The sequence below is a fragment of the Oryctolagus cuniculus genome, chromosome 19, assembly GCF_051225735.1.
Source record: "Oryctolagus cuniculus isolate XC-2025 breed Fujian yellow rabbit chromosome 19, ASM5122573v1, whole genome shotgun sequence".
Classification (NCBI taxonomy): Eukaryota; Metazoa; Chordata; class Mammalia; order Lagomorpha; family Leporidae; genus Oryctolagus; species Oryctolagus cuniculus.
In genome coordinates this window covers 9401900-9419235 of record NC_142885.1, presented here as the reverse complement: position 1 = coordinate 9419235, position 17336 = coordinate 9401900, and the positions used below count along the sequence as shown (strand labels likewise).

The 17336-nt window shown below is 46.2% G+C and overlaps 1 protein-coding gene and 1 long non-coding RNA gene across 16 annotated transcripts in view; one reads left to right on the top strand and one right to left on the bottom strand.

Moving 5' to 3' along the window:
* LOC100347536 (NXPE family member 3) overlaps nucleotides 1–17266 on the top strand; it is a 53149-nt gene extending 35883 nt beyond the window's left edge. For 6 of the 14 annotated variants that reach the window (XR_016225812.1, XM_002721869.6, XM_070064410.2 and 3 more), the window contains one exon: nucleotides 9387–11445. Coding sequence is in view for 10 of the 14 variants with exons in the window: in XM_002721869.6 (XP_002721915.4) it covers nucleotides 9387–9919 (533 nt within the window). In the remaining 4 variants the exon portion in view is untranslated. Of the gene's footprint in view, nucleotides 1–1868; nucleotides 1964–9386; nucleotides 11446–16054 lie in introns of those variants that run through there. The other 8 variants (XM_089320965.1, XM_089320970.1, XR_016225809.1 and 5 more) reach the window with 7 other exon arrangements.
* Nucleotides 1–17336, bottom strand: part of LOC138846992 (uncharacterized) — a 43877-nt gene that overhangs the window by 26075 nt on the left and 466 nt on the right. The window contains exons 2-3 of one of the 2 annotated variants that reach the window (XR_011384555.1): nucleotides 14436–14551; nucleotides 13844–14169 (exon numbers count right to left, since the gene is read on the bottom strand). The exons of the other annotated variant lie outside the window; for it this stretch is intronic. This is a non-coding gene — a long non-coding RNA (uncharacterized LOC138846992). Of the gene's footprint in view, nucleotides 1–13843; nucleotides 14170–14435; nucleotides 14552–17336 lie in introns of those variants that run through there. 2 annotated transcript variants of the gene reach the window in all.

The following is a 17336-nucleotide window of genomic DNA, read 5'->3' as shown; positions in this document are numbered from 1 at the left end:
TCTCTCTCTCCCTCTCTTTATAAAATGAATGTTATGTATTTAAAATAAGAATTTGACAAGTTATGACCTACCAGGGGCCTTCAAAAAGTTAATGGAATCAAGAAACACAATGTATAAAACTCACAATATTTTTATACATAACCCAAATAAGATTACCACATCTAACAAAATGAATAATCGAAAAATACGTTTAGAAATCTATGTCATTATATGCAATAATGGCATGTGCCTCCAGGTTGCAATTTGGCATACAGCACAGGTATGAGTACACAGTGTGCACTGATCAAATCAGAGCAAGCAGCGTCTCTGTTTCCCCATCACCAATCTGTGATCAGAGCATTTGTGCCCTTCCTTTTCAGCCTGAATATTTGCTTAAATCTGCTATTCCATTAAGTCAAACTTCCTGACTTATTCCTTAAAAGTCCATAAAATTGGGTTTTCTAAACTTCATTTTTTAATTTTTTGTTTATTTTATTTATTTATTTTTTGACAGGCAGAGTGGACAGTGAGAGAGACAGAGAGAAAGGTCTTCCTTTGACATTGGTTCACCCTCCAATGGCCGCACCGCGCTGATCCAAAGGCGGGAGCCAGGTGCTTATCCTGGTCTCCCATGGGGTGCAGGGCCCAAGCACTTGGGCCATTCTCCACTGTACTCCCTGGCCACAGCAGAGAGCTGGCCTGGAAGAGGGGCAACCGGGACAGAATCCAGTGTCCCGACCAGGACTAGAACCCGGTGTGCTGGTGCTGCAGGCAGAGGATTAGCCTAGTGAGCCACAGCACCGGCCTAAACTTCATTTTAAGATTTACCTATTTGAAAGACAAAAAGAGAGAGATAGAGAATTCTTCCATCCACTTGTTTACTCTGAAAACAACTGCAATGGCTGGGACTGGGATAGGCCAAAGCCAGGAGCCAGAAAATCTATCCAGGTCTCCCACATGAGTGGCAGGGGTCCAGGTACTTGGGCCATCCTCTGCTGCTTTCCCAGGCACAGTAGCGGGGAGCTGGACCAGCAGCAAAGCAGCCAGTACTCAAACTGGTGCTCTGATACGGACGCTGGCATTACAACTGGTGACTTGACCCACTGCACCACAATGCTGGTCACCTAAAACTTTATTTTTTATCACAATTTTAAATTCACAGCATGATTTGAGAAGAAGATACAGAGATCTCTTATATATCCTCCACCTACCCTGCCGCGCGCACACACGCACACACACACACACAGAGGCCCCCATTTTTTTTTTTTTTTTCTTTTGGACAGGCAGAGTGGACAGTGAGAGAGAGAGACAGAGAGAAAGGTCTTCCTTTTGCCGTTGGTTCACCCTCCAATGGCCGCCGCGGCTGGCGCGCTGCGGCCGGCGCACCGCGCTGATCCGATGGCAGGAGCCAGGAGCCAGGAGCCAGGTGCTTTTCCTGGTCTCCCATGGGGTGCAGGGCCCAAGCACCTGGGCCATCCTCCACTGCACTCCCTGGCCACAGCAGAGGGCTGGCCTGGAAGAGGGGCAACCGGGACAGAATCCGGCGCCCCGACCGGGACTAGAACCCGGTGTGCCGGCGCCGCTAGGCGGAGGATTAGCCTAGTGAGCCGCGGCGCCGGCTGAGGCCCCCCATTTTTAACATCTCCACCAGAGTGGTACGTTTGTGTTATGAATTAAACTCATGCAGATATTTAAACTCCAACATCTCATGCTCATGGTTGATGGATTCAGGGTGGAGACTTGAGCTAATGATGGCATCTGGGGGTGGGGGCTTGGTGAGAGGATTTGGGGTCATCAGGGGCTTGTTCTCAGAAGGCAGTTCTCATGAAAGGGTTGGTTACACAAGCCAGGCATGCCTCCTGTGTCTCTCTCTGCTGCCAAATCACCAGGTGATCATTCCTCTGCACCGGCTCCGCCATTGCCAGCCTCCACCAGATGCCAGACTAATGAGCCCTTCTGATCTTGAACTGTGAACTTTTAAACCGTAAGCCAAAATCAACCTTTTCCTCCCCCCAAGATGCTCCTTAAAGCAACACAAATCTGACTGATACAATTTGTTACCATTGATGAACCCACCTTGGCACATCATTGTCACTCATCACGATCACGCAAAGTCCATGGTCTGCATTAAGTTTTGCTTTTGGTGTTGTATTCTCTGTGGGTTTAAACAACTGAATAACTACAAGTATCCACCAGAACAGCATCATCCATAGGGTTTTCACTGCCCTAAACATATTTTGTGCTCTGCCTGTTCATCCCTTCCTCTCCAGCACCCAAAACCCTGAAAAACACAGATCTTATTGTCTCCAGAGTTTTTCGCCTTTTCCAGAGTGTCATATAATTGGTGTTGTACAGTACACATCTTCTCCCATTGGTTTATGTAAGTAATATACACTTAAGTTCCCTCTGTAACTTGATGGCTCAATTCTTCTTAGCCTTGAATAATCCAAACTCTGGATGCTTTGCTCTGTTTATCTATTAGCTTACTGAAGGACATTGCTCCCAAGTTTTGACAATTATGAACAAAGGTCCTATAAACATCTGTGTGCAGATTTCTGTGTGGAAAGAAATTTCCAGCTCCTCTGGGTCTATTCAAGGTTGGAATTGTTTGCTAAAGCCATGACCCATTCCAGGATCTGATTGCCTGCGCTTCTTATCTTGATTCTTGTTTATGGAAGAATCAGAGCCAACTGTTCTTCCCAATGCTCCACCTTCTGGAGTTGCCCAGTTGCTTCATTATGGTGACATTTAGTTTGTCCTTGATTTCTTGTGGTTGCTGTACTGGAATTTGGAGATATTCAACTTCAGTCTTTGTGTACACTCTGTTTTCAGGCTGTTTGGGAGGCGCATCATATTTGACCATTTACCATCAGTGGTGATGAGACTGACTGGTTCAGGGAATGGCAATCTGGTCCCTAGCACCAACATGGTGCAGTTATGATTCTCCCCCTTGGTACCAGAAAGTAAACTGTGTGGTATCGTGGTGGCACTGTGTGAAAGGCAGATTTACAGAGAGGCAGAGAGAGAGAGAAAGAGAGAAATATTGATCTTCCATCTGCTGGTTCACTCCTCAAATAGCCACAATGGCTGGGGTTAGGCCAGGGTGAAGTCAGGAGACAGAAGCTTCTTCTGGGTTGCTCACATGGGTGCAGGCATTCCACTGCTTTCCCAGGCACGTTAGCAGGGAGCTGGATCAAAAATGGAGCAGCCAGGACTCAAATAGGTGCCCATATGGGTTGCAGATGGCAGCTTAACCTACTGTGCCACAGCATCCCACACCCCAACACCATTTATTGAAGAGACTCCTTTCCCCATTGTGTACAATTAATGTTCTTGTCAAAAATTAGTTGACCACAAATGCTTGGGTTTATTTTGAGACTCTTTATTTTTGGTCTATGTGTCTATTTTTGTTCCAATATCATATTGTTTGGATTACTACATCTTTGTAATATATTTTGGCATCAGGAAGTGATGCCTCTAGCTTCGTTCTTCCTGCCAAGATGGCTTTGGTTGTTCCAAACCTTTCATGGTTCCATATGAATTTTATGATTGTTTTCCTACTTCTGTGAAAATGTCATTGGAATTTTGATAGCGATTGCATTGAATCTATAGGTTTCTTTGAGTAGTATGGACATTTTTACAATACTCATTCTTCCAAGCCACAGACATGGGCTATCTCTTCATTTGTGCCTTATATATTTTCTTTCATCAATGTTTCAAATTTTCAGTACACAGACTTTCATTTATTTGGTTACATTTATTCCTAATTTTATTCTTTTTGATATTATTGTAAATGAGATCATTCTCTTAATTTCTTTCTCAGATAACTTGCTATTTTGGCATCAGGAAGTGATGCCTCTAGCTTTGTTCTTCCTGCCAAGGAAGATGCAGCTCTATGCTATGGCCTGGGAAAGCAGTAGAAGATGGCCCAAGTCCTTGAGCCCCTGTCCCCACATGGGAGACCAGGAAGAAGCTCCTGGCACAGCTCCAGCTGTTGCAGCCATCTAGGGAGTGAACCAGCAGTTAGAAGACCTCTCTTTCTCTCTGCCTCTCCTCTCTTCTGTGTAACTCTGACTTTCAAATAAATAAATAAATAAATATTTTTTTAAAAAAAGTCATTTGGTCCTGAATTTTCCATTGTTGGAAGGTTTTGTATTACTGATTTGCTCTCCTAACTCATTATTATCTGTTCATATTTTTTTTTTAGATTTATTTTATTTATTTGAAAGACAGAGTTACAGAGAGAGGTAGAGACACAGAGAGAGGTCTTCCATCCACTGGTTCACTCCCCAGATGGCTGCAACAGCTGGAGCTGCGCTGATTCAAAGCCAGGAGCTAGGAGCTTCTTCTGAGTTTCCTAAGTGGGTGCAGGGGCCCAAGGACTTGGGCCATCTTCTACTGCTTTCCTAGGCCATAGCAGAGAGCTGGATGGGAAGTGGAGCAGCCGGGACTAGAACCGGTGCCCATATGGGATGCTGGTGCTTCAGGCCAGGGTGTTAACCCGCTGCGCCACATTGCTGTCCCCAATCTGTTCATATTTTCTATTTGCTCATGATCCAATCTTGATAGGTTGTATGTTTCTAGGAATTTATCCATTTCTTTTAGGTTACCCAGTTGTTGGTATATAATTGTTCATTGTAGTCTCTTATGATCCTTTGTATTTCTGTGGTATCATTTTTAAAGATTTATTTTATCTATTTGAAAAGCAGAGTTAGAGAGAGAGGGACACACACATCATACACACACACACACACACACAGATGTCTTCCCTCTGCTGGTTAACACCCCAAATGGCTGCAATGGCCAGGGCTGGGCTAAGTCTAAACAAGGAGCCAGTAAATCCATCCAGGTCTCCCACATGGTCAGCAGGGGCCCAAGTACTTGGGTCATCCTCTCCTGCCCTCCCAGGAAGACCAATATGGAGCTGGATGAGAAGTGGGGCAGCCAGGACTTCAATAGGTGCTCCAATAAGGGTTGCTGAGGTTGCAGGTGGCAGCCCAATCCACTGTGCCACAATGCCAGCCCCCCAAAGATTTTCCACATACTTAGGAATTTGCCCAAATTCCTTCCATTATCGATTTCTAGTTTCACATCACTGTATTCAGAAAAGATACTTGATCTGATTTTAGTCTCTTTAACTTTGTCTAGACTTGTTTTGTGAGCCAATTTATGATTTGTCTTGAAGAATGCTCCTGTGTGGAAGAGAAAAACAAATGTGTATTTTTCTTCAGTTGGGTTGGATATCCTGGATATGTCTGTTAGGGCATTTGGTATAGCGTATTATTCAAATCCACTGTTCTTATTGAATTTCTGTCTGGATGACTTATCCATTGTTGAAACTATCACTATACTGCCATCTCTTCTTTCAGTTTTGTTAATTTGAAATTTGTTAATTTCAGGTGCCCCAGTATTAGGCGCATTTATATTTATAATTGTTATATTCTTTTTTTTTTTTTTTTTGACAGGCAGAGTGGACAGTGAGAGAGAGAGAGAGAGAAAGGTCTTCCTTTTCTGTTGGTTCACCCTGCAATGGCCGGTGCGGCCAGCGTGCTGTGCCAATCCAAAGCCAAGAGCCAGGTGCTTCCTCCTGGTCTCCTATGCAGGTGCAGGGCCCAAGAACCTGGGCCATCCTCCACTGCCTTCCAGAGCCACAGTAGAGAGCTGGACTGGGAGAGGAGCAACCGGGACAGAATCTGGCGCCCCAACCGGGACTAGAACCTGGGGTGCCAGCGCCGCAGGTGGAGGATTAGCCTAGTGAGCTGCGGCGCCGGCCCATTATGTTCTCTTGATGAATTGACTCCTTTATCATCTATAATGACCTCTTTTGTCATTTGGTGTAGATTTTGACTGAAAGTCTCTTTTGTCTGTTAGAAGTATAGCCACGTATGCTCTCTTTTGGCTATCGTTTCCATGGTATATCGATTTCCACCCCTTAACTTTCAGTCTGTGCGTGTGCCGAAGGCTTAAGTTAATTGTAGGCAGAATACTGTTGAGTCTTAGTACAGCTTTTTTAATTGGCTGTCCAATATTCATTGCACAGATGTGTCTTATCACAGGATACTCGGTCCTATTCAGATCTTTTCTGTACAAGCAATGCCACTGTGAATTAGTTTGTCCAGATATGTCATATTTGTCCAGGTGTTGGGTAGACAGACTTCCAGGAGTTGAATGTGTCAGATTGTAAATGCACATATAAATTTGTTTAACATTGCTCAATTCCCCTTTTTACACATTCAACAACAGTGAATGAGAGGGTCTGTTTCCTTCTCATCTCAAAGGACTATTGTTTGGATTTTTTATCTCAGTTGAATAGGTGAAACATTAAACTGATTATAGGACAAACATCTTAAGTCTATTGATGTCCATGTCATCATTTCTACCTGTTTTTCTCTTATGTTTCTGGTTTTTATTTTCTCAGTCTTCTCCTCTTGTACCTAGCTTCTCAATAATGAAGATCTTTGTAGTTCTACTTGGAGCTCTCTTACCCCTTGTTGTGATCTTGCCCATTCCTATGGCTATGGCAACATCCATAATTATAATAAATCCCAAATTGATCTTTCTGGCCCAGACCTCTTTTATGAACTCCAGCTGCAACCCTGATATCTCCATGTAGATGTCTCTCAACTATTTTAAAAGTTAGTACTGGGCAGTGTTGTGGCACAGCAGGTTAAGCTGCTGCCTGCAACACCAGCATCCCATATCAGAGCGCTAGTTCAAGTCTCAGCTGCTCTGTTTCCAATCCAGCTCCCTGCTAATGCATCTGGGAAGGCAGCAGAAGATGGCCCAGGTACTTGGGCTCTTACCACACATGTGGAAGACCAACGTGGAGTTCTGGGCTTCTGGCTTCAACCTGGACCAGCTCCAGCCATTGAAGCAGCTGTTTGAGAAGTGAACCAGCAGATAGGAGATCTCTCTTTCTGTCTCCCCTTCTTTCTGTCACTCTGCATTTTAAATAAATCTTTTAAAACATTTAATATAGTACTAACCTCTGGATCACCCTACCCCTCCCTCATAACTAAAATATAATCCAGATTTCCTGAAACACAGTAAGTGCTATTATTTCATTACTTCTTAAATTAGAAATCAAGCACAGCTCCTGGTCTCTGATACCAGCATTCAATTAATTATCTATACTATCTACTCTATAACGGAAACATCTGGAACCTACCCCCTCCCTCTATCTCTACTTCTTTCTGTTCTTGGCCATTGCTAAGCCTACAGCAAAGTCCTTCAAACTGGGCTCCCCTTTTCACTTCTTGGTGTCTCTGCTTCTACCCATTTTTTGCAAAGGAGCAAGCAGGTGTTGCAGCTCAACAGTTAAGCTACTGCTGCTTGGAACGCCCACATCCTGTATAGGAGTGCCCTGGTTTGAGTTCTGGTTCCACTTCTAATTCAGCTTCCTACTCATGCACACCCCAGGAGGCAGCAAGTGATAGCTCAAGTACTGGAGTCTTTGCCACCCATGTGGGAGACCTGAATGGAGTTCTGGGCTCCTGGCTTTAACTTGGCTATTGTAAGCATTTGTGTAGTGAACCAGCAGATAGAAAATCTCTCTCTCTCTCTCTCTCTCTCTCTCTCTCTCTCTCCCCACCTCTGTCACTCTGCCTTCCAAATAAATAAATAAAATTAAAGTGGAAATAGAATCATATAATTCGTTCAGTGAACCCCAAAATCAAAATCATTAACTGCATGGTCTGACTCTATCTCTAACTTCATCTCATATCATTCCTTGTGCTTCAAGAACACAAACCTTTCAGATCCTCAAAATTTCCAATATTCCTTTAACATTAGGAAATGCCTCCCCTCTCCTTTGTGTGTGTGTGTGTGTGTGTGTGTTACATAAGCAGAAGGATTTATGTCTCTTTTTAACCATTTTATATAAAAGTATCCAGAACAGAACAGTGCCTGTGAGAGAGAAGATACCTCAATCTGTACTTGTGGAATATTGCTAGATGAATGCAGCCAATAGTACTACAAGCCTAAATTAAAAATTGGATGCAAGGGGTTCACATAGTAGCATAGAGGGTTGGGCCACCACCTGTGAGGCTGGCATCCCATATGAGTGCCAGTTCAAGTTCTGGCTGCTGCATTTCCAATCCATCTGCCTGATAATCCACCTGGGAAAGCAACAGGAGATGGCCCAAGTGCTTAGGCTCCTGTACCCACACAGGAGACCTGGATGGAGTTCAAAGCAATAGTCTAGACCCAGCTGTTATGCCCACTGGGGAGTAAACCAACAGATGCAAGATTCTCATTCTCTCTCTCTCTCTCCCTCTCCTTATCAAATAAATAAACATTTTTTTAAAAGTTGAATGCAAGAGTTGGAAGTAGAAAATCTTAAAAATGAAGAAGGAATAGGACTTGTTGAGTGATCTGAATTTAGATTCAGACACAGAGCAGCACCAGATATGCCTTGGAGAACTGAGAAAAAAGGAGAAAACACTGAAAGCCATTCAAGGAGGAGCTGACTGGTCTGGGTGGTGGAGGAGGTTCGGGAAGTAGTGAGCAAGATTTATGCAGAAACTGTAGATTCACTTCCCACATATCACGTTTAAGGCATTGGAGAAACATTAGAGAGAAAAAGCAGCTGGGCTTGTGGAGCGTGCAGTCAAAGGTCAGGAAGCCCCAGCTCTTAGGAAACCTCTGAAAAGCTGGAAGTGAGTGAATTTTCCCACGAGGCAGTTGATGGAGAAAAGTGGGCGCCACCGACAGAAATGTAGTGAATGCCTTCATCTGCAAAGTGCAAGGGAAATATGAAGCAAACGACTAAGCAAAGAATGACCAGAACAGTAGGAAAACAATGGGATAATGTAAGGTTACAGAGAGAAGACAAGACGGTGGTTTGGGGGAGTGATCGACCAGCAGAGGGGCATCAGCACTACAGAGCTAAGACTAAGTCTAAAGGAGCCTGGGTGGATAACAGTGAGATCTTTGGCAACTTTGAACACTGAGGAGAGAAGCATGAGTTATCGGCACAATGCTTGTATCCTGGAAACAAGCAGGGACTGGAATTTTCCTTTAAAAAAAAAAAGATTATTTATTTGAAAGTCAGAGTTAGAGAGCGAGAGAGCGAGGTCTTCCATCTGCTGGTTCACTCCCCAGATGGTTGCAATGGCCAGGGCTAGGCCAGGCTGAAGCCAGGAAGCCAGGAGTTTCTTCCGGGTCTCCTATGCAGCTGCAGCAGTGCAAACCTTTGGGCCATTTTCCATGCCTACCCAGGCCACTATCAGGGAGCTGGACAGAAATGGGCAGCCAGGACCTGAACAGGTGCCCATATGGAATGCCAGCACGGCAGGTGGTGGCTTTACCCACTATGCCTCAGCAACGCCCTGGAATTTTACTGGTTCAAGAGAATAGCACACAGCCCTTTATTAACCCCTTATCCCTCTCTCTCATCCTCCCGACAGCCCTCAAGCCCGTGGATCTGCACGTCACCTATCAGGTGGGGCCCCTTATGGCCGTGGACACCACCCGGGGCATCGTGCTGCACTGGCGGGCCCACAGCTGGCCCCTGCGCTCCCTCCGCACACCAGTGGCCTCCCTGCACTCTGTGGCCCGCGAGCTGGGGGGCCTGGCAGGGGGTCCCCACACCGTGGTGGTGCTGGGTCTGGGAGCTCACTTCACCACCTTCCCTCCGTCCATCTTCATGCGACGACTGGCAGGCATCCGGGCAGCTGTGACGGCCCTGCTGGCCCGGGAGCCCCGCACGCTTGTGGTCATCAAACTGGCCAACACCGGCTACAAGTCCGTGTACGGCAGTGACTGGCTCACCCTGCAGGTGAACCGGCTGCTCCGAGCTGCCTTTGCTGGCCTCCGGGTGGCCTTTGTGGATGCCTGGGAAATGACCTCCAGCCTGGCCCTGCCGGACAGCATCCACCCAGGGAGACTCATTGTGCGCAATGAGGTGGACTTGCTCCTCTCCTTCATCTGCCCCAGCTGAGCGCTTCTGAGGGTTCCGCTGCTGTGCTGACCGAGGGCCTGGGGGGACTGTGGCGAGGACCACAGCAATGCTGAGACCTTGAACTTTGTGATTCAGAGGAAGGAGATTACTTGTTAACATTTTGGTCAGATATGAATGTAATTTTACATAAACTGTGGGTTTGGGAGGGGAATTTTTATTGGTTGAGTTGTAGATTAGGCAGATGTAAGGAATAATATCCAGAGAGCCCTGCTATCTTTTACTGTGAAAACCTCACAGACCTATAGAAAACATCACAACTGGGATTAAAAAAAAAAAAGATTCATGCATGTATTTGAGTTATGTATCAGAGTTACAGAAAGAGACGGGGAGAGACAGAAATCTTCCCTCTGCTGATTCACTCCCCAAGTGGCTGCAATGGCCAGGGCTGAACCAAGCTGAAGCCAGGAGCCAAGAGTTTCATCTGAGTTTCCCATGTCGGTGGCAGGGACCCAAGCGCCTGGGCCATCCTCTGCCATCCTTCCCGGGCCACCAGCAGGGAGCAGGATTGGAAGTGGAGCAGCTGGGACACGAACTGGTGCCTCGTGGGGTGCTGGCATCACAGGCGGCAGCTCCACTTGTTACGCCACAACTAGGATATTTACATTGGCACGATCCATACTGCTCTTCTTTCCCCCGTTTCACTGTGCTCAATTGTGTGTGTATTCAGTTTTTTGCAACTTTATTACATGGGTTGGTTTGTGTTTCATTCTTTAACATCTGTTTTATAGCAAATGAAAGAAAACAGAACCCAAAGGTTTACCCAGGGTGGTAAGTCTAATAGGAAAGCCCCGAGCAAGCTGGCGTCACCGAGGGCTGCATAGTCCTCACGTCCAGGGTGATTAGGAATCTCTACCCTGACCCAGGGGAGCACAGAGAAGACCGTTTCTGCAGAAGAAGGCAGTGTACCAAATCTTCACAGCCATAGCCGGCTTTCACCATCAATGGACACCACTTGGATGTCTCAGAAAGTCTTTCATTTAAAGTAAAAGTAAGCGGTCCTAGACTCATGTTACTCCCAGGCACCTGGCAGAACCAAACCTGTGTGCTTTCTGGGGAAACATAACATTCCCTCAAATCTCTAAGAATTTTTCTACAGATAAGAAGGCAAAAGAGCAGCAGGGATTAAGTTGCTGCTTGAGTCACCAGCATCCCATTTCTGAGCACCAGTTTGAGTCCCAGCTGCTCTGCTTCTGATCCAGTTTCCTGCTAATGCACCTGGGAAAGCAGCAGAGGGTGGTCCAAGTCGTTAAGCCCGTGCTACCCACATGGGACACCCAAATGGAGTCCTGGACTCCTGGCTTCTGACTGGGCCAGCCCAGCTGTTATAGCCATTTGGAGAGTGAACCAGCAGATGGAAGATAGAGCTCTCTGTCAGTCTGTCTTTCAAATGAATAAATACATGCACACATACATAAATCTTAAAAACTGCTTGCATTCAAAAATTGTGAAACATACCAGAAGCAAGACAACAAGACTTAGATGCAATACAAAAAAAATCAGCAAAATCAAAACTACAAAAATGTGAGATATGGGGACAACTAGAAAAAATATGAAGTATGTTTACTTAATAAAAAAAAATAGTGGTTTTTAGGCCGGCACTGTGGCTCAATAGGCTAATCCTCCGCCTGCGGCGCTGGCACACCAGGTTCTAGTCGCAGTTAGGGCGCCGGATTCTGTGCCGGTTGCCCCTCTTCCAGGCCAGCTCTCTGCTGTGGCCCAGGAGTGCAGTGGAGGATGGCCCAAGTGCTTGGGCCCTGCACCGCATGGGAGACCAGGAGAAGCACCTGGTTCCTGGCTTCGGATCAGTGCAGTGCGCCGGCCATAGCGGCCATTTAGGGGGTGAACCAGCGGAAAAGAAAGACCTTTCTCTCTCTCTTTCTCTCTTTGTCTAACTCTGCCAGAAGAAGAAGAAGGAGAAGGAGAAGGAGAAGGAGAAGGAGAAGAAAAGAAAAAAACAGATTGTCAACTAAACATCTCAGTAAGAAAAGATCCTTAAAAACAGATGAAGAAAAAAGTCAAATTCTGCCCTAGATGTCAGACTGACGGCTGACATCTCAAACAGCAAAAATACAGTCAGAAGCTAGGGCCGGCGCTGTGGCACAGCAGGTTAACACCCTGGCCTGAAGTGCCGGCATCCCATATGGGTGCCAGTTCTCTTCCCAGCTGCTCCTCTTCCAATCCAGCTCTCTGCTGTGGCCTGGGAAAGCGGTAGAAGATGGCCCAAGTCCTTGGGCCCCTGTACCCGCATGGGAGACCAGAGGAGGCTCCTGGCTTCGGATCAGCACAGCTCTGGCTATTGCGGCCATCTGGAGAGTGAACCAGTGGATGGAAGACCTCTCTCTCTGTTTCTACCTCTCTCTGTAACTCTGTCTTTCAAATAAGTAAATTAAATCTTTTAAAAAAATAGAAGACAATGGAATGATATCTCCAAAGTTAAATCTATAACCAGCAAAATCTTTAATTGAACAGAGGCAAATTCATCTGCTTGGGTTTCCATAACAAAATACCCCCACAACTCACACACCTGCCAATCCTACAGGCTTTGGGTTCTCTGTCTAGACAGCACTCACTCTGGCATTCCTTTTTTTTTTTTCTAAGATTTGTTTATTTGAAAAGCAGAGATAGAGAGGAGAGAGAGAGAGAGAGAGAGAGAGAGAGAGAGAGAGAGAGAGATATCTTCCAGGACCAGCGCTGTGGCCTAGCAGGTAAAGCCACGGCCTGCAGTGCCAGTGCCAGTATCCCATATGGGCAGCGGTTCGAGTTCTGACTGCTCTACTTCCAATCCAGCTCTCTACTTTGGCCTGGGAAAGCAGTGGAAGATGGTCCATGTTCTCAGACCCCTGCAACTACGTGGGAGACCCAGAAGAAGGTCTTGGCTCCTGGCTTTGGATCGGCACATTTCTGGCCATTGCAGCCATCTAGGGAGTGAATCAGCACATGGAAGCTCTCTCTCTCGCTCTCTCTCTCTCTGCAACTCTTTCAAACAAATAGGCAAATCTTAAAAAAAAAAAAAAAAAAAAAAAAAGGAAAGATCTTCAAAGACAAATTTGAGAGAGATCTTCCATCTGCTGGTTCACTCCCCAGATTGCCTCAATGGCCAGGGCTGAGCCAGGCCAAAGCCAGGAGCCAGGAGCTTCTTCCAGGCTTCCCACGTGTGTGCAGGGGCCCAAATATTTGGGCCATCTTCTGCTGCTTTCTCAGGCCATTAGCAGGGAGCTGGGTTGAAAGTGGAGCAGCCAGGCTTGAACCGGTACCCATGTGAGATGCTGGCACTGCAGGCAGTGGCTTAACCTTGTGCACCACAGTGCCAAACTCTATTCTGCCTTTCAAATAATAAAAAAAAAAAAAAGTCAAACTCTGCTTTACTGTTCTTTAATCTGTTTCTCAGTCTTTCCTTGTCTTTTGTGACCATGGATCTTTTGAAGCATATAGGTCATTTTCTTTTCATAAAAAAAAGTCTCTAATTTGGGTTTTCCCCATGTCTCTTAGAATTCATTTCAGGTTGTGCACTTGTGGTTGGAACATTGTGGAAGTGACGTAGTGGTGTTCTCAGTTCGTTACACCAGAAGCACTCGACGCTGTGTACTTGCTCTGATCACTCAGTTAAAGTGGTGTCCACTAGGCTTTTCCTTTATATAGTGACAATTTTCCCATTGAAATTGGTTAATAATTTATGGGAAGATATTTGAAAGTACGTCAACATCATGTTCCTTATCGGGCTTTTATCTATCAGCTTTCTCATGCACAACGTTTCTTTCCTGATGCCATGACTACTTTGCTAGTGGAAAATGGTGATTCTTGTTAACCCATTGTTTCTTCTTCGTGCACTCATTGGTTGGTACCCTACTGGAAGAGCTTCCCCCATTTATTTATTTATATCAATATAGACTCATTACTCAATGGTCCAATTACTTGTTATCATTTATTTTGACTCTCCAGTCTATAGATGTGGCCAGCAAGAAACCTTTCAACCTGAGATTGTTGAAAGAATCATCTCAACTTTATTTCATGTCTTGGATTTCTCAATCCACTCCCCTTTCAACCAATCAATACTATTCTCAGCAAGGTAACTAAGAGCCTCTTGGATGGTAACTCCGACAAACAACTCCCTTCTCCGCAGATGTTTTTCTGCATCATTTCACAGCACGGACCACTCCTTCCTTTTCCAGTCATGCTCCCCTTCTCTTGGCTTACATGATATCAAATCCTTCCATTCACATGCGAACAACCTGGAAAGCGAGGTCCATTTTGCTATCAAGGGCAGCTGCGGTGTTGGTCGGTGCCTCCTCAGGCACCTAAAGGTCAACCAGTGAGGATCGGACCTGCCTCAACCTTTAGCCCCCACACCCTGTATCTATAAAAGGAGCCCTCCTAACCTCTGACGTGCGACTTCCCTGGCCCCCCCTCTGTTGGGACCGGTGAATCTCACCTGGGAACAGAATCCCAATAAAAGCTTGTGAATTAATTGATTCATCTGCCTGGGAAGGTTTGTTACCTGCCGGACACCTTCCAATCAGGACCCAGGATCTTCATCTGAGTCTTCCACATGGGTGGCAGGGGCCCAGATATTTGGGCCATTATCTGCCGCCTCTCAGGTAAATTAGCAGGGAGCTGGATCAGAAGAGAAGTCAGAACTAGAACTCATGCTGCAAAATGGGATGTGGGCATCCCAAGTGGCAGCTTAATCCATTGTAACACACCACTTGCCCCACATGGAATAACTTTTAAATTATTAGTTTAATCTATGATATATTTACCTGTGCCAATAATTATTATCTCAGCTCCAAATCTATCTTTCTATTCTCTGCTTTGAGAGTCTTGGGTGTAGGTTCTCCAAGTGAGATTTCTGTTCTCTTGTGGGTTCCACATTAGGATTTTCTAGTAGTGGGTGCTAGAGGGAGGCTTTAGGGCTTGAGCAAATAGAAAGGACTTGTTCTTGCCTGTCTGGTTCCCATGATGTGTCTGTGCCTCTGAGCATTGGGAACCTTCTCGATTCTGGCAGCATCTGTTCCTTCCAGGACAGAAGCTGAATCCAGCCCGTGGTTTTCTCCAGCACTTATAGGGCAGTCTGGGCAGTGCTCCTTCCCAGACGTCTGCATTTTATCACCACAACTCCTAAGTTTCTCAATTTCTGAGTTTAAATCATTCCAATGTCTTCATTTTGCCCCCTCTCTCCAGGGGTGGTAGCTAATTCCTACAGACTTAATGCTCTTTCACTTTTTCAGTTATCTACAAACAACTCTATACCCATTTAATAGTCCTTTATATTAAATAATCATTGTTGGGACTGGCATTGTGATGTAGTGGGTTAATCCACAGCTTGTAACACTGGCATCCCAAACCAACACTTGTTTGGGATCTGGCTGCTCCTCTTCCAATCTAGCTCCCTGCTGAAGTACCTGAGAAAGAAGCTAAAGATGGTCCAAGTGCCTGGTCCCCTGCCACCCACATGGAAGACTCAGATGGAGTTCCAGGATCCTGGCTTTGGCCTTGCCAGCCCCTAGCTGTGGTGGTCATTTGGGGAATGAACCAGATGAAAGTTCTCCCCCTCTTCCTATCTCTCCCTCTATCTCTATAACTCTTTCTTTCTTTCTTTCTTTCTTTCTTTCTTTCTTTCTTTCTTTCTTTCTTTCTTTCTTTTTTGACAGGCAGAGTGGACAGTGAGAGAGAGAGACAGAGAGAAAGGTCTTCCTTTTGCCATTGGTTCACCCTCCAATGGCCACCACGGCCGGCGTGCTGCTGCCGGCGCACTGCGCTGATCCAAAGCCAGGAATCAGGTGCTTCTCCTGGTCTCCCATGGGGTGCAGGACCCAAGCACTTGGGCTATCCTCCACTGCACTCCCTGGCCACAGCAGAGAGCTGGCCTGGAAGGGGGGCAACCGGGACAGAATCCAGTGCCCCGACCGGGAATAGAACCCGGGGTGCCAGTGCCACAGGCGGAGGATTAGCCTATTGAGCCACGGCACCGGCAACTCTGCCTTTCAAATAAATAAATAAATCTCTTTTAAAAAATGCTACTGTTAAGATCTGATGTCATTTCTGTCTCCTTATTGGACCCTGCTTGATGTATTACCTCCCTTTTCCTTTCCTTTTGTCTTACTTTCCACACTACAGTAAAATAGGCACCTGGCATTCCTAGCTGGATGTACCATCCAAGTTAAGCTACACTGCTCTGAAGATCGAGAAGACCCAGAACCAAGAGGTACTCGGTCAACAGAACCCCTGGAGGACTTGTGCCTACACTTTCAAAGGAGCTCAGATAAGTAAAACATGCCCTCCACAGTCTTTTCCCTCTGCTTCCAACCTGTACTCCTAGCTAACTCCTCTCCCTTTGTCAGGCCACTTCAGGCTGCACTTCATTTATAGCCAATACTTCTCCAGCTGTTCTTGCTGGATTTATTTTTTACTTTCATTTTTTAGAACTGAATTTATTTTTCATTTATTTGATAGAGTGACACAGGGGAGAGGGGGAGCGATCTTCCATTCACTGGTTCATTCCCCAAATGGCTACAATGACTGGGGCTGGGCCAGGCTGAAGCCAGGAGCCCAGAATTCCATCTGAGTCTCCCACATGGGTGGCAGGGCCTCAAGCACTTGGGCCATCATCCTCTGCTTTCACAAGCACATTAGCAGGGAGCTGGATCAGAACTGGAGCAGTCTGGACTCAAACCAGCTCGCAGATATGGGATGCTGGCATTGTAGGTGTCAGCTTAACCCACTGGGCCACAAGGCCGGCCCCTGGCCTATGTCTTATCTACTATATCCATTGCCAGTGCCTCAGCCCCCATACCTTTTCCCTTACACATCACTTCTGGGGTCTCTGAAAGAGTTGGTCCACAGCCCCCCCACGGTGATGGGAATCAGCATCCTGGCTGGAGTAGCAGGGACCACCACAGGAATAATTGGGATGATTTTAGCTAGATTTAACACACAGATCACAGTCTCCTTCTCCACCCTCCAAAATTAGATGAACTCTCTGGCTGTAGTTGCCCTTGAAAACAAGTGGGCAGGGGCCAATGCCACGGCTCACTTGGTTAATCCTCTGCCTGCAGCGCCAGCATCCCATATGGGTGCCAGTTCTAGTCCCAGTTGGTCCTCTTCCAGTCCAGCTCTCTGCTGTGGCCCAGGAAGGCAGCAGAGGATAGTTCAAGTGCTTGGGCCCCTGTGGGAGACCAGGAGGAAGCACCTGGCTCCTGGCTTCGGATCGGCATAGCTCCGGCCATAGCAGCCATTTGGGGGGTGAACCAACGGAAGGAAGACCTTTCTCTCTGTTTCTCTCACTGTCTAACTCTATCTGTCAAAATAAATAAATTTTAAAAAAGAAAACAAGTGGGCCTAAGCATGCTAATCACTGCCCAAGGGGACATCTGCATCATGCACAAGATGAATGCTGTTT